This window comes from Coenobita brevimanus, chromosome 90 (genome assembly GCF_032717465.1).
Source record: "Coenobita brevimanus isolate Jiangsu-jjx chromosome 90, ASM3271746v2, whole genome shotgun sequence".
In the NCBI taxonomy this organism is placed as follows: Eukaryota; Metazoa; Arthropoda; class Malacostraca; order Decapoda; family Coenobitidae; genus Coenobita; species Coenobita brevimanus.
Genome location: NC_137043.1, coordinates 36,797,177 through 36,814,711, shown reverse-complemented (window position 1 = coordinate 36,814,711; position 17,535 = coordinate 36,797,177). Strand labels below are relative to the sequence as shown.

The following is a 17,535-nucleotide window of genomic DNA, read 5'->3' as shown; positions in this document are numbered from 1 at the left end:
TTTGAGTTTTGGTTATTGCCATACCTTAAAAAAATCATTACAACTCTTGAAGGAAATCTTAATTATGTCTTGAAAATAATGAATTTCCCTGATGACATGACTGAGTGGCAGTATAAACCCTTTCAGGCTCCTATGGCTCGCTCAGCCGAATAAAATCGTCTGGCGTTAGTAGGAATAGAATACTAGAGTTGTTCCGACGGTGTGAGTTGTAACCACAATCATTATACCGCTTACATTATCGTGGAGGTTATTATTAAAGCATTTCTTGGCAACGCCTTATCCTCCTCACATTCCTGCCGTCCTTACTTTGTGCATGTCAATTTTTTTTTCTCTTCATCGTCCTTATTTCATTCTTTCTTTTGTCTTCTTATTCTCCTTTTCTCTGGTTATTCTTCATTTGTTCACCCATATTTCTCCTCATTCTCCTTTTATGTTTTCTTTCTCTCTTTTATTCTCGGTTCTGATTCTTTTTCCATTTTTTTTACATCCTTCATTTATTTTTCATTTACACCATATTTTTATTCTTCACTCTGTTCTCCATTATTCATTCAGTCTTTTTTCCTCCCTTGTAATCTACTTTTTTATTGGCTCATATAGTCTTCTCTTTGTTCTGTAATGCATGTTCCTCTTCTTCTTCCTTTTGTTCTTTTCCTTGTTATTTTTCCTCTCTCTCCCTCCTCACCATTCTAGTTTGTTCTTCCACTCACCGTTTTCCCCTTCTGCGTCTCCATCCTGCCTCGTTTTCTCCTCTTGGTCTCCTCCTCATCCCCTGCCTTTATTTTCTCCTCATGACTTCATTCTCTTGCAATGTCAACTGTGTCAATAATCATTTCATTATCTCAGTTTCTCTCCTCATTTTATTCTCACCCTTCCTAATGTCTGTTACTTTCGTCACTTCTCATATCTCCTTTCCTCATCTCTTCCTCTATTGTCTTGCAGTGTCAGTTTTCATGCTTTCTCCCTCTTCCTCTGTCTCTCATGCTCTCATTCGTTACCATATCTTCCTTCGTCACGTCTTCCTTCATCTCTATTTTTGTTCATACGTTCTTTTGCATCTCTGTCCCAAACCTTAGCCCCCCTCCCCCATCATCTTTGTTTTTTATTGCCTTTTTTCATCTTCCATCAGTCTGGTTCCTTTTCACTTTCCCTGGTACCTCTCGTCTTTCTTTTCTTTCCCCTGTTTCTTCCCACATCTTTCCTTGATTTCCTTCTCGCCTTAAGACGAACTTACTTTTAGCTTCCCATTTCCTTCCTTCTCTCTCCCCCCTTCCTGTTCTGATGTCCTTTCACTCCCTTCCTCCTACTCTTCCTCTGTTCCATTTCCCTTCACATTTTCCCCTTTCCCGAGTATCTCCACTTCATCCTTCTGTTTCTTTCCATTTTTCTTTTCTTATCTCCTTTCTCTCCTTCCTTCCTTCTTTTTTCCCCTTTCATCTCTTCACTTTACCCTCCATCCACCATTCCTTCTTGCACTTCTTTCTTCCCTTCCCTTCCCATCCTGTCCCTTTCCTTCTCTTCTCTTCCCTTAGCTTCTTTTCCTTTTTCCTTCCCTCTCAACTCCTTCCTCCACTCCTTGTCTTCTTCCTTCTCTCTCAACTCCTTCCTCCACTCCTTGCCTTCCTCCATCCACTCCTTGCCTTCCTCTTGCCCACCCTGCCTCCCTCCCTCATTACCATACCGCTGGAGCTGAGAGGAAATGGGCATTTGCTGTCACGTGTCTTGCTAACTTTCCTCCTCCATCCTTCCTTCATTTCGTCCTTCATTCATTATTCCTTCACTCCTTCATTTCGTCCTTCGTTCATTACCCCTTCAGTCCTTCCATCATGCTTCCCATCGTATTATTTATTTCCTTCATCCTTCATCTTTCATTCATTATCCCTTCCCCCTTTTTAGTTTTCATTCGTTTGGACTTACACGTTCTTCCACTTTCATGCATTTCACTGTATCGTTAACCAGTCTGTTCATTTATTTCTCCTGAATATTTCTTCAGATGTTTAGCTGAGCGTTAAAACTGTCACCATTAACCCTCTCATGGTCAGGACAACTCGAGTATGTTGTTCCAGCAAACGCCAGACTTGTGTGTGTGTGTGTGAATAAGCTGTAAAAACCTGAGTTTGTAAAAACGATGAAAATTGTTATTAATACTAAGGCATGACGAAGAATAAGAGTAGAAGAATAAATTGTTAAGAGAGTGGGTGGCCTGGAGAAGAGAATAGAAAGGAAAACAATAAGTAGTAAAATTGTGTGATGAAAGAGCAGGTTTGAAGAATGGGATAATTAAGAATGTAAAAGTAAGATTAAAGAAGAGGAGGATTAGCACAAGGAATAAAAAGGGAGATAGGGAAGAACAGTGATAAAAAAATGAAGAAATAAGGGCATGATAAAAGAGAGGAAGAGGATAATGAAGCAGGTAAAAATAAGTGTGGAAGAAGAGGAGGGATAAAAGAATGAAGGGGAGGGATAAGGGGGAGAAGTAGAAAGACAAATGTGCGCAGTGGAAAAGAGAATGGAAGAAATAAAACAGTGGTTCAAAGACGAACAGGGAGGAGTGTAAAAAGAATGAGAAGTAGAGCGAGAGGGAGGGAAGGAAGGGTGGATTAAGGAATAATATTAAAAGACTAGAGAGAGAAGGAAGAACCATGAGAAAGAAGAGGAAGAGGGAAAGAGAGGTGTGGTGTAAAAGTAAAATAGGGAGAAAGAAGAATAAAATAAAGAAAAGGAAGAACCGTGAGAAGGAGGAGGAAAGAACGGGAATAAAAGAGGGAGGAGGAGGAGCTGTGAGAAGGAGAGGAAGAGGAGGCGGCAAGGAGAGGTGAGAGGTGAGGGCAAGTGGAGAGATTGGTTTTAGAATGAGTGTTTTACGATGTTATGAAGAGTTGAGGCGTGAGGGGAGGGGAGGAGAGGGGAGGTGAAGTGAGGCTAAAGAAGAGAGGTGAGGTGAGGTTGAAGTGCAAAAGAAAGCAAACAGCAACAAACCATATGGTCCATTTGAGTCTGTTACAAAGAAGACTGTTGCTGTGATATCCAAGGTGAAGACAAGGATAGAAAAAGAAGATGCGAGATGAGGTTAAAGCAGGGAAATGAAATTAGGTGAGATGAGGTAATGTGAGATGAAGAGAAATGAAGTGAAAAGCGGTGCAGAGAGAGAGAGAGAGAGAGAGAGAGAGAGAGAGACGAAGTGAGGATGTCTAGGAGAAGCTGAAGCCATGTTCTCTCACACTTAATTTGCATATTGCCAACCCACTCGTTGTTGTTGTTCTTGTTGTTGTTTGTTGGAGGCGAGTTGTTATTGCCCTTGTGTGTTGTGCTGGTGGATGAGCATGGTGGTTGTGGTAGTGGTGGTTTTTGATGTTGGTAATTTTGGTGATGGTGTTATGGTTGTGGTACTAGTGATGGTGATGGTTATGTTAGTAGTGGTGGTGGTGTTGCTGCTGGTTGTGATAATGGTAGTGGTCGTGGTAGTGGTTGTAGAGTTGATGATGATTGTGGTGGTGTTGGTGGTGGAGTTGTTAGTTGTGTTAGTGGTGGTTATGATGAATAGTAGTAATGGTGGGTGTGTTAGCTGGTAGTGATAGTAGCTGTAGTCGCGGTGAATGGTTTATAGGATCGCTGTAGTCATAATTTAGATCTATATAGTTGTTGCAATAATGCGTGAATGACGGTAATAAATAGATTGTGGTTAATGCGATTAGTTTGGATGAATAATTGTATATGTCGTTACTGATATTGTCTGGATGATATTTCGCGGCCATTGTTTAGCCGTCCCTCACAGGCTGCGGCGTCAGTTAACAGATAAATATGAATAGTAGCGACAACGGTTGGTTATAGAGGATATGTTTTGTAGTGGGCGGCATGTATACGTCTGATATTGGCAGGCAGCTCTACCAGGCCTGTACACGGTGGAGGCATGTTATACAGGTCGTGAAGGGCAAGTTTCTGTCAATGAAGGAGTGATCCCTCCCCACCCAGTGTTTCACGCACGGGCATAGATGTGGACGCTTTTGTGTAAAGAGCACGAGAACAGAGTATAACTGCAGAAGGCGAGTTGACCCATGCTAGGCAGCTCCTAAGAGTAACAAAACTACGAGAATGAGATAAGGATAGCAAGAAGAAGGATGAGAACGCTTGTGGAAATTGTGTTGGGGTTGTTGTGTTGTGATTTAGGATCTGTATATGTCATCTAGGAAAGCTCGATAGGGTGCGATCACGTGAGAACACATGAAATAGACTATTGTTTCCCTTTAAATGTCCGCCCCCGGGTAGGATTGAACCCATCAGGAGGATTGGTACGCGTACGGTCTATCAACCCGACCACTGAAGACTCCGGTTATTGAGTGATTTTTTTTTTTTTTTTCTGCCAGATAATGTTTGTACTCAGAAACATCGTTTATTAAAGAGGTGCACAACTTAGTTTATCCTTGCTGTTGTCACTTTATCCTTCCTGTGTTATGAGGGGTTACAATTTAATCTAGTTACCGGCTGACGATTATACGAGTAAGCAGCTTAGAAGAGACCCCTTGCAGAGGAGGAGCTAAGTTAATGTCCTACGAAGTGCCAGAAGTCATGCCTAAGTTGAATAAAATCGCTTGATAGTAGTGAGAGTAAAATGTAAAGAATAGATTGCTGTTCTGAAGAGATTGAAGGTAAAGTGATTGTGGTTAGGTAGTAAAATGTAGTAGGTGGGAATGAAATACAGTTCAATAAAACTGTCTCCCCATTCAGTTCAAAAAAGGGAAAAAAAAAAAAAAACTCATACCGCGATGGGAAAAATAGAGGGGAATGTGGTTGGTGATCCATCAAAGTTGAAGGCCGGGCGTCGAAACCTGCTGATGAACACACACACACACACACACACACACACACACACACACACACACACACACACACACACACACACACACACACACACAGTTATTTATGTAGCCTGTGATAAGACTGCATTGAATAGGGAGATTAACAAAATTATAAATGTAACTCCAGGCTAAGGTAATTGACCCTTGCTGTATAGCTGTGTGCCGCGTATGATTATCTTCTCTTAAATATTCATCATGTAATTATGAAAGTTGTTGTTTGAAGGTTACATTGGATTATCGTTATGCATATTTCAGTTAGATATGTACAATGGTATTCATGTGACTCTGAGGCACTCGATTATTTTGCATAGTTGTATATATATCTCGTCTCTATAATGTACATCACTGAAATATGTAGCTTAAGATGACATTGGATTATCTTCTATTAAGCTTATATTGATGGGGGTACAGAAGTATTTATGTAACTCCATGGTAAAGGAATAGATTACTTTGCATGGTTGTGTATGATTATCGACACTAGTTATTTCACTTAATTATGCATAGTTCTTTCATTTTAACCAGGCTGATATTTTCGTCCTTTTGCGGTGTATTTCCTGTAGATCATTGTTAGTATGAGACAATGCAAGGTCCCTGCATCCTTTACAGCACTTCTTCGTGACTAGGATCATTTTCCGGTGTTAGTCGCGTTATAGGTCAGAATTCAAGAAGGAGAGATGGCAATTTTACGCCAAGTTATAGTGAACAGAGTATAGTTTGCGTTAAGGTTACATTGGATGATCTTGCATGCTTGTTAGATTATGGAGGCACAGAGTTATTTATGTTACCCCCTCACGCCGCCCCTCCCCGTTGTAACTTTTGCTCACCCCGCCAATACAGTGTTAATTAAAAAGCTAAAAACTGGTGTCCAAATAAGGTTATGTAATTATGCATATTAGGGCGTAAACGGTGGCTGGCCGGGCGTTAATTCCGGCTTGATTAAATATAAACTGTTCCGGGTTGTAGTATGGTGCTGGGGGGAGTGCGGTTGGGGTTGTAGTATGGTGCTGGGGGGAGTGCGGTTGGGGTTGTAGTATGGTGCTGGGGGGGAGTGCGGTTGGGGTTGTATGGTGGTGGGGAGTGGAAGGAGAAGGGGTTGGTTGTGGTGGAGAGGGGTTGTTGTTGGTGGTCGAGGAGGAAGGGGTTTTGTTGTGGTTGGATGGGGTTGGTTGTGGTAGAGATGGGGTTGTGGTGTGGTGGAGGTGGGAAGAAGTTGTTGTGGAGGTGGTGGGAGGGGTTTGGTTGTAGTGGAGGGGGTTGTGTATTGTGGGGGAAGGGGTTGGTTTTAGTGGAGGGGGTTGTGTATTGTGGGGGGAAGGGGTTGGTTGTAGTGGTGGAGGGGATTATGGAGGAGATGGGATTTCAGTATGGCTGCGGGAAGGGGGTTGGTTGTTGTGGTGGAGGGGGTGGATGTGGTGGTGGTGAAGAATGGTTATGGTATGGTAAATGAGGGGTGGGGATGGGTTGTAGTGTGTGTTTCATGAAAGTGTTAGGATGTGGAAATTGCTTGGGATGTGAAACTGTGAGGTATAACATCCTGAACTGTATTATGTGGAGTTTGTGTTAGTTATGGATGCTGTGCTTAAAAGTTTTATTAACTCGTTTTCGCTTAACTGATTATAAAGTTTAATGGCATTTTATCAGTCTTAAATAATGGTGATTTGAATTTGCATTACTATTACTATTTTTTTCATTTATTAATAACTTACGGTGCATATTCCAAATTTTCTTTCTGTTTTAAATAATGCCCTTAGGATGCGCTTGTCTACGGTAGGTTAAAATACGAGTGCAGTGAAAAGAGCAAAACCATGGAAAAGTAGTTGTAATATAGTGCTGCGGAAATACCCCCCCCCCCTCTCTCTCTCTCGTATTCTTTCCTTTGTCTCATCCCTTCTCCCTTCTCTCGTCTCTTTCCCTCTCCCCTCCCCTCTTCCCCTCCCCCCTACTCTATTTTGAGGTCTGATAAACCTTTTCAGGAGAAGGACTCGATTCCATTTGAGGCAGGATGGGAAGGGACGGATGGAGGAGGAGAGGAGAGGAGAGCAAAAGAGAGAAGAGTAGTCGCGAATAGAGGAGGGAAAAGAATGGAGAAATAGTGGAGAGAATTGAAATGTTAAAAATAGGAGGAGGGGAGATAGGAATAGAGAGGAGAGTAGTCGAGAAGTGAGAGAAAAAAGGAAAAGATAAATGGAGTGGAGAGAAGTGGAATCGAAAATATGAGAGAGAGGGAGGAGGGGGGGCAGGCCCCTGAAAACAAAGCGATAAAAACATCCTATAGTTAAAGGGGTTATGGAGAGAATTTCTAGCCTTTTCTGCTTGACCAAACTGATAAAAATTAGAAAGTGGCAAAGCAGAAAACCTCACCATCGTATTCAAGGAGTTAATGTCATAATTGTTCCCGTGTATTTGATTACCTTGGTTATGTAGCAAGAATAAGACAAAAAGGACATTCTTGAGATGAAGGGGTTAATTATGTAATCAGAGATATATGTAATTGTAACTGACAGTCACTAACGTCCTTGTCTCCCTTCCAGGATTTGGCTTCGTGACCTTCGAGAGCGAGGATGTCGTGGACAAGGTTTGCGAGATCCACTTCCACGAGATAAACAACAAGATGGTAAGTATTAATAGTTGTTGTACTAGGGATTGTGGTAGGAGATGGTAGGGTAGAGGTGTACTGTAGTGGTCGTAATTAGTGTAGTAGGCGGGATAAATTAGGGAAGAGTAGAAATGATGGTAGTTGTGGTAGGGGAGTTGGCAGGGATGGTGGTAGTTTTGGTAGGAGAGTTGGTAGTAGTGGTGGCAGTGGCTGTTAATGACAGTAGTGCTTTTAGTAGTGGTGGTAGCAATGATTGAGAAGTACTAGTTGTAATAGTAATAGTCATCGATTAGTAGTTTTAGGTGCAGTAGTGCTAGTAGTAATCAAATGAGCAGTTGTAGTAATTAGTAGTATTAGTAGTGGTAAAACATAAATAGTAGAGGTATTAAAAATAGTTGTAGCTTCAGTGGTAATGTTAAAATCTTCTATTATTAATCCACTAACATGATTATACGTAAACTGACATTTTGATGATATATTGATTATATTTGTGGTATCATAAATGACTTTAGCTAGTAGTAAGAATAATAACCTAGATTTAAGTTGTAGTGTGCTGTGATGGTGATTGTGGTGAATGTTGTGGTGATTGTTGTGATGGTGGTTGTGGTATATTGTGATTGTGCTGGTGGTTGTGGTGTATTGTGATTGTGATGGTGGTTGTGGTGTTTGTTGTTATGATGGTTGTGGTGTATTGTGATGGTGGTTATGGCGATTGTTTTGGTGGTTGTGGTGATTGTTGTGTTGGTTGTGGTGTGTTGTGATGATGGTTATGATGATTGTGATGGTTGTGTGTTGTGATGGTGGTTATGACGATTGTGGTTATTGTGATGATTGTGGTGTATTGTGATGGTTTTGGCGAATGTTGCAGTGGTCGTTGCGGTGATTGTTGTGATGGTGGTTATGATTGTGATGCTGGTTGTGGTGTGTTGTGATAGTGATGAGAGTAGTGGTGATACGATTTTAGTTCTGTTGGTAGTTGTGGTGACATTAGCGATGGTACCAAAGATATAGAAAAGAAGTGATTGGTTGAAGTTTTGATGATGATTTTTTTTTTCTATGGCGGATGTGATGACGTGATACAGTTACCTGGAGCGTACTTATTAAACGTATTAGCCTATTATCCATGCACGCACGTTCCATTTTTTTTTTTCCTATCTCCTTTACTTCCTTCATCCCCTCAGTTATATTTCAGTCTTTTCCTTTCATTTCCCTTTCCTTGTGTTTCCTTCCTCACCATTTGCATCCCTTATCATGTGTCGTTTTTCTTCCCGTCAGGTTTTCGCTCCGTATTTTTTACCGTTCTCGTCTGAATTTGCACCATCTTCCCTCCCCCTGTGCTACTTTGTCTCTTTTGCTTCTCATTGATCATATTCTTATCCCCTCTCCCCTTCTTCTTCCTCTTTTCTTTCTGCTTCTTCACCTGTTTTTATTTTTCTTCTTCCTTCCCTTCTTCCCGCCCTCGCACTTCATGTCTTTCTTCCTCGCTCTGAGTCTTCCATTCCACTTTTCTCATTCTGCAGTACACACCATCCCCTTCATTCATTCACTCTTCGTGCCATTCTTTCTTTCTTTTCCAGCTTCCTTTTTCCTACCTCCTCCCTCCCCGTTTTTTTTTCCCATGCTACCCTCCCAGCCTCCTTCAGCTCCTTTCCTTACTCATTTTTATTTACTTTTCCAGCCTTCCTTTCATCATCTCCTCCCTTCAATTTTTTTTTTTCCCTTGCTGTCCTCCTCCACCTCCTCCTCATCCTTATCCTTATTGCTTTGACCTTTTCCTGCTCCGCCTTACTTCTGTGACCTTTCCCTCCTCCTCCTCCCTTTTCTTTGACCTTTTCTTTCCCCTCCTCCTCCTTTCTTTGACCGTCTCTTCCTCCCCTCCTCCTTATTTCTTTGACCCTCACTTCCCCCTCCTCTTCCTTATTTCTTTGACCTCCTTTTCCTCCTCCAACTTTATTTATCGTCCTGGGTCAGCGAGAAATCCCTCATAACCGGTGTCGGGTAAATTAACGGTTCTTGGCCGGTCCGCTCTAACCGCCATTAACCGCCATAACGGAAAAAAACTGTCGCCCGGCCCTGAAAGGAAGAAATCTATTGTTAAACTTGATTTTTATGCTCCATTTGTCACTTTTTTCCTCCATGGTCGTTGGGTTCCGGTCAAAGGATCCGTGATTTTGGAAATTTTTTTTGAGTCAGGTAAGTCTTTTTAATATGGAACAGGGGTTGATGTTAGCTTTAGTATTATTTTTTGAAACGGATGATTATGAATATTTTGTTGGTCGTTTTTTTTTTTTTTCGTAGTTGATGACAGTGATAATAATTCAGCGATTTTTATGCCGTGTGTGTGTGTGTATGTATGTGGACATAAGGAACAAAGAACTAAGGTATTAAATGCGACAGAATAATTAGAGGACGAAACGCATAAGAAGCGAAGACTAAACACCAGTCATATTGTCGAAAAGAAAGGAAGAGGATATTAGTTCGATTAGGAGGTGTAGAGGGGTGGCGAAAAATTTAGAGGCGGGAATGAAGCAGAAAGTGGGGAAAGATGGAGAAGAGCGCATAAGGATGGAAAAGGTGGAGGGAAAGGGGATGGAGACTGGCAAAGGGAAAAACTCGAATGGGAGATTGCAATGAAGAGGAACCAGGAAGGAAGAAAGGATCAACAGAGAAGGGAAATCGATGGAGAAAGTGTCCAGAAGGATGGAAAAGATGAGGGGGAGGAGAAAATGCGATGGAGAAGGCAGTTGGAGGGAAAAGACGAGTGGGAGGGAAGTCGTTAGTGCCTACCCCTGCCCCCCTCCCTGGTAATCCACGGCGCCGCAGCACAACCTGGAAAGTCGCGCTTGATCCTTCCGCGGACTGAAGTAGGTTTTTTTTTTTGGGGGGGGGGGGGATGGAGAGGTGGAGGAGTTAAGGGTGGGAAGTGTTAAGAGAGGTTTCATTTACTTTTTGTGACTGATTTAAAAATTGTCTTAAGACTTATTTATAGTCTTAAATACTGGTGCCTGATTGAGCTAATAGCAATCAAAAGATTAACCCACTGTGGAATATTTGAAAGATAATATGAAAATGTATAATGCAGAAAACAATGAGAATGAAGTTGGACATAGCTTGAGCACACTCACAATAAAAGTATGCTGCCGGTAATATCATGATCATATCAGCCATAATAAACATAGTAAAGATTCTAACAAAATTTTTATGCTCCTAAAAATCACTACCTAATCATACCGTTGGTAAAAATGGTGCATTCGTTAATTTATATATATATATATATATATATATATATATATATATATATATATATATATATATATATATATATATATATATATATTCTTTGACGTTTGATTTCGTCCACTTGCCCAGAAATTCATCATGGAGGCGCCTGTGGGGGTATTGCTGTAGGGGAAAAATAATTGAAAGGAAAGAGAGTGATGCACAGAAGATGAAAGCACGAAATGGAAAAATAAATAAATCAAAGGGAAATCGGGAAAAAGATTAAAACCCAACTGCGAAAATAAAAACTAAAAGCCACAATAAAGATTAAAACAAAAAAGAAAACTGCAGTGAACATTAAAGCAAAGGAGAAACAACAAGAAGCCGAAGAAATAAAACAGGTACTTCTTCCTTTATTGCACCATCACAAAAAGCAAAAATGAAAAAGGCGACAGAAAAATAAAAGTAATAGAGAACACATGAGAAGGAAAAGGGAGTTGAAGAACAAGAAATTAAGGAAAGAGAAGGAGAAGCAGACCACCATAAACGAGAACAAATAGTTGAAAATAAGAATATAACAGAAGGAAAAAGTAAAGTCAAGAAAAAGAAAATAAGGGAAAAGGAAGGAGAACCGGGCCGCCATTGAGGAAGAAGAAAAATGAAAAACAAAACTTCGAAAAACTTGCCGCAAAAAATAACGGTTAAAAAGGGAAAGCCGAAAAGAGGTCAGACAGAGACACAGACGCGTATTTTTTGCTTTATAGAGTGGTTAACGCAGCGAAAATCCAGACCCTAACGAGCCGGAGAGAGAGAGAGAGAGAGAGAGAGAGAGAGACTGACTATGATTATACTGTCTGGCAGAGCTGTAACTGTATTAAATATCTCGCTGGTGAACAACAGAGAAGTACAGTAACAAATTCTGGAAGTGAAGAGGAACACTGGGAAATTCAAGCTTGACTTAAACCAATCTTTGCATAATTATAGTAGATCTGCCCCAGGTTAGATTAGGCTAAACACTTCACCTAAATTCTAGTATATTTATTATTTACTTTTTATCTAGATTGAGAAGGCAGAAGGCGCTGCAACATTATAGCAGGAGCTCATTTTATTTTTATTCTCTAAATACTTGATAAATATCTTTTAGTTTATCCTGCATTAAGAAGTACTTGTTTTCTTTCTACACATTTTCATACATTCATTGCACTAGTACGTAAGAGCATAAGGATAGAGGATAACTACACTAGGCCAGTTGACCCATGCTAGGCAGCTCCTACAAGTGACTAAACTACTATGAATAAGACAAGGATATCAAAGAAGGCTGTACCCTACCCACCAAACCCACCAGCTGAAACTGGCAAGCAAGTCAGAAGGAAAGCTGGAGCAGACATTTTATAGGAAAATGCGAAATGAGATGACTATCGTGATGAAAGGAAAAAATTAATACCGGTTATTACGATTTTTTTATATAATACCCTTACTAGTCGTATGCTTATCTAACCCATGCTTGAAACTATCAATAGAAAGGTGAGCAACAGGGAAGTACAATAACAAATTCTGGAAGTGAAGATGAACGTGTAGAAATTCAAGCTATCCTTAAACCAGTCTTTGCATAATTGTAGTGGATCTGCCCCAGGTTAGGTTAGGCTAGACAAATCACACATTATTCTGATAATATTTAGTATTTACTATTTATCCAAGTTAAGAATACAGAAGGCGCTGCAACAGAATGGCAGGAACTCGTTCGATTTGTATTACTTCATAAACATCTTGTAGTTTACCCTGGTTGTACAGAAATACTCGGTTTCCTTCACACATTCATTGTAGGCCAACACAGGTGAGTGTGATGATGAAAAAATGAAATTATATTATGAATTTTAGTTTAAATACATTGATTTTTTTTACCTCATGTTGGGGAAAAAATGTGAAACATTTCTTTAAAACCCTGGCTGGGCTGGTTGGCATCAGTGGTAGTGCTTTTGTGGGTTATTATGGCATATTAAGGTTCAGAGCTGCAAAAGTGTGCAGTCAAACGTTTTATGTCAAATCCTACATATATTTGGTATAACCCACCTAAACAAATACATCTCTAATGGAGTAATAATTCTCCTGAGATATAGTTTTATGAGGTGAGGTTTAAGTATATTTAGGAATAATTCTCTCCGGGGGAATAAGCCATAGGAGGCGTTAATCCCCAGGGGAGAGCTAACACCCGGTGAAGGTAACCCCCTCAGGGAAGGGTTAACCAACGGGGGGACCTAACCCTCCAAAAGGGGGTGGCCTAACCCTCCTTGGAGGGCTAATCCTCCAGGGGGGGGTGGCCTAACCCTCCTTGGAGGGCTAATCCTCCAGGGGGGTGGTCTAACCCTCGGGGGGGGGGGTAAAACTTCAGGCGGGCTAACCTCCGTTGAGAGTAACCCTCCAAGTGAGGTGAGAGCTAACCCCAGGTGACAGTAAGCTCAAGGTGGGGCTACCAATAGGTCTAGGTAATCCCCGGTTGGAGGTTACTCTACAGTTGAGGGTAACCCCCAAGGATGGGCTGTTCACAGATGAGAGTAATCCACTGGTGGGGTAACCCTTACTGTCCTGTCACGTATACTGTATATATAGTACAAATCCAGTGCCGGATGTGGGGTAATGTTATTGGTTTAGCGTTAAATGTGTCACGGTGCAGAAGGGGTTAATGGAGATGAAATATGCTCCGTATATACATAACAGTGAAAGGTTGTGTCTGTCTGTCTGTCCTCTATGGATATCGAGGGGGATACATACAGAACTGTCTGAACAGCTGTTACAGGTGTAAATTATTTACTGGTCTGGAAAGAAATCTGAAGCACAAACGGTACTGAAAATCTTGGTTTTCCCCGATGGCATCACCGTAATGAACTATTGCAATTAAACCCTTGCGTGGTACAGACGTACATGGTTCTGACGTACTCCGGTATTTTATCGAGACATAGATTTTCAGCTGAGAGAATTTCTAATAGTCAGTTTCCAGTCGCTGTTTCATAATAGTTATGGCCATCTTCATTCTCTCCTAACTTCACATTCACCTCTAAACCTCATCATACATATTTTTCACACACACACACACACACACACACACACACACACACACACACACACACACACACACACACACACACACACACACACACACACACACACAGCGGCTATGTTCAATTAGTGTTCACCTTGTTCGTCACCTGCACAGCTCATCTTGAGTAACTTATAGCATGTTGTTACGGCGTGTTCACCAGGGCGAGTAAATTGGATGGTTTGTGTCCAGGAAAGGTTCTTCATCATCTTAAAAAATCATTGATATCATCATCATCATCATCGTAATCATCTTTTATATCATCATCATCATCATCGTAATCATCTTTTATATCATCATCATCATCGTAATCATCTTTTATATCATCATCATCATCGTCGTCGTTGTCGTCGTTAATATTTTTGGCATATCTCTGTTATTCTTATTGCGCTCCTCCTCCACCTCCTCCTCCTCGACATCATCAAGAGCAGCAGCAGCAAAAGCATCGTCATCGTTATAGTCACCATCGTTTGCATTATAATTTCAAAATATGTTGGTTATATTAAGCGTATGTAGACAGTTCCAGAATTTTCTAATGTTAGGTTCACAATACGAACGTTACGTAATATCAAAGGTTCTATATGTTATTTATATTGAACGTATGTAGGCAACCTGAAACGTTCTTTATGTTATTTTTGTTTACCGTACGTAGGTAATATTCAGCGTTCTCTCTCTTGTTTATATTGTTGATGTTCTTCAGAGTGTGATGGCTGTGAATGGAAAACAAGTGTGCATTATTGCGTCCGTGCTTAATCACTCTCTGTTCGGTTCGTAAATCCTTCACTTAGGGCAGCTTTTACGTTGACCCCGTGTGTGTGTGTGTGTGTGTGAGAGAGAGAGAGAGAGAGAGAGAGAGAGAGAGAGAGAGAGAGAGAGAGAGGCGTTAGAAATTGTGAGAAGAGGAACCGAAAGTTAGACATGTATGATTGTGTGTGTGTGTGTGTGTGAGAGAGAGAGAGAGAGAGAGAGAGAGAGAGAGAGGCGGTGAACTGCGTAATTGTCGTAACAAGGTAATTAAATCAATCACAACTACAATAACAGGCGGCCAAATTAAACAAAGCAAGAGCTAATCACTCACTCGCTTTTAGGAGTTTGGGAGTTGGGGAGTGGGAGGGGGTGATGGGGAGGAAAGTGAGAGGAGTGGTTGGGAAGTGGAAAGGGGAAGGAGTGTTAGGGAAGAAAATGTGAGGGATGGGATGGGGAAGGTGAGAGAGAGGAAGGGAAAAGTGAGCGGGGATGATTGTGGAGGGGAGGGGGTTGGGGAGGATAGTCATTATGACGAGGATGTGTGTGAATGGTATGGGGAAGGATGATTAAGGAATGAGAGGAATTGGGAGGAGTATGTGTGAAAGTGACATTAGGAAAGATGGTTGGGGAATGGGGAGGTTGTGTGAAGGATTGGGATATTAGCATCATTGAGAGGGACGGCTGGAGAATAGGAAATTAGGTAGTATGAGGAAGTTGGGAGGGCAAGGGACGCGAGAGGGATGAGGAGCTGAGTAAACTGGGAAAGGAAAGTTGAAGAGAGGAATGTGAGAAATAAGGAGGGAACGAGAAGGACAGGAGAAGATTGGTTTTAGAGACTGGGAAAGGATAAGGGTATGGATGGGAGTGAGAAGAATCGTTGGGGAGATGAGTAGAAGGCGTAGAAAGAGGATAGGGAACGGAGGAGAATGCTTGGAGAGAAATGTAAGGGGGATATAGGATAGAGGGATTGCAAAGAAACAGTGAGTGAAACTAAGTGAAGATTGGGATGGGGATTGATTGATTGATGAGATGGGTTGAGGAGGATGTAAAGGAGTTCGTGTGATGGGGAAGATCGATGACAGACAAAGGGTAATGGAAACTAAATTGCTGGAATACTAGGAAGGGTTTTAAGAATAGTGAGAGTGGGGTCGGGTGGCCTTATGTCATTTATTATTTTTAGTATCTGTAGATGATTATATTCTGCCTAATATATATTTTTAGAACAAAGCGGCGTTAGCCTTCATGAACCACTTCATCACTAGATGTCCGTCTGAAGTTGCAGAAAAGTCGTCTGTTCATTATCCACAAAAATAGAACGAAAGAAAAAATTATACGTCACCTGAGTGGCGGGAAAGCACACTCACGCATTATGCACTCATACCCACCGTCCATACTGAAACAGGACGGGATGTCAGGCATGGGAGTAATGTACTGGCGTTTGCAGGCATTACCTTACTGATGTAGCGGTGGGCATATAGGAATGATTCATGAAAGTACCAACATAAAATTGGCAAATGGCCCCTCACCAGTGGCGAGATTCGATCCCTGTCCACTTAAATCACCAGCTCTGTGTTGTAGCACCGCCACACATCCCCCTGTATGTGGATGAAGAGGGATAATTTATCATGGCAGACGGAAGTATGGTTAGTGCGGGGCAGGGCGCCAGCGGGAAGCGCAAGGCAGGACGGGCCAGAACAGCGCAGAATAGCAGGGCACGTCTGGTGAAGGCAGAACAGAGTATGGAACAGCAGAGCAAGGCTGGGAAGGTAAAACAGGACAGGGCAGGGCAGGGCAGGACAGGACAGAGCAGGACAGGCTGATAATGGGGGTGCCGGTGTAGGGAATGTTTTCATTAGGGTAAGTGGGGACCTGCATTCATTCTCATTTGCCCTTATCTCACCTTTGATAGATAGGGGGGGGAGGGGGAGGAGTAGAGAGAGAGAGTAGGAAGAGGAAGCAAATTAAATCATAAAAGAAAATAGAGAGTTTTTAGTTGTTGGTAAAGACAGGGATAGAACAGAAGGGAAAGGGGCTGGGAAGAAGAAAAAAGCAGATTAAAAAAACAAGCAGGAGAAAGGAATATACGGACGAGAGGGAAGAGGAGGGTGTGGTGAAAAGGTCAGAACTGAGGGAGATGTAGGGAGAGAGAAAAGGGCAAAGACGATGGAAGAGGTGACAGGGTGAGATATGTAGACTAAGAAAGGGGAGAAAATGGGTGAATATACTGTAAAGGAAGGAAAGGAAGAATGTGGTAAAAGACAGGGAAAGTGATGGGATGGCTGTGAGAGAGAGAGAGAGAGATTCACCCCTTTTATATAACCTTGCCTCCCTTTATCCAATTTCACCCCCATCATTTTCCCCTTCCCCATATTCCCCACCAAAACTGTCAATTTGTGGTTATTCGTACCCATCTCCCACCCCATTCCCCAGGTGGGATAATGGCACGGGTAATGGGTTATTCGCACGATATATGGGCACCGTTATTCTTTATTGCGTTTTTCCATTATTTTTATTTTATCATCACCATTACCTTTGTACCAGACAGCTTTGATGCCTTCTTGGTTTTTATGTCGGCTTCTCACGTACGCATCATTTTTATTTTATTTACTTTTTTCTTTGCATATATAAATTTATGCATACATTCATATATACAGTACGTACGTACATACTTGTAACTCTGTGTGTGTGCGCGCGCGCGCAGCTTTGAGGCTGCATGCAACACATTCGTTTGTTGGTGGGGTCGTTATGTCATTACGCCAATTCGAAGAGGGGGATTTCCAGCCATCATCTAGAGTTTTTTTTTTTTTTTTTTCCTACTTATCAGTCATCCTCTTATATTTTCCCTATATCTTACTCTGCATTCCTCTACTCTTTCCACTTCAACTTGCCCTAAATTTGTCATTATTCCATATTGATTTCTGAGTCCTGAAAATGGATTACCGCTAGAATATGATGGTAGTCACAAAGAAGTGCAGTGGAAGGGAAGTAAAGCCGTACCATCGTCATTTCTGCCATTAACCTACGAA

The 17,535-nt window shown here is 41.6% G+C and overlaps 1 protein-coding gene across 1 annotated transcript in view; it reads left to right on the top strand.

The window, feature by feature from the left end:
- Window positions 1-17,535, top strand: part of Rbp6 (RNA-binding protein 6) — a 992,472-nt gene that overhangs the window by 896,698 nt on the left and 78,239 nt on the right. Inside the window, exon 8 of the mRNA XM_080281723.1 lies at window positions 7,385-7,467. Coding sequence (XP_080137849.1) covers window positions 7,385-7,467 — 83 coding nt within the window. The remainder of the gene's footprint in view (window positions 1-7,384; window positions 7,468-17,535) is intronic.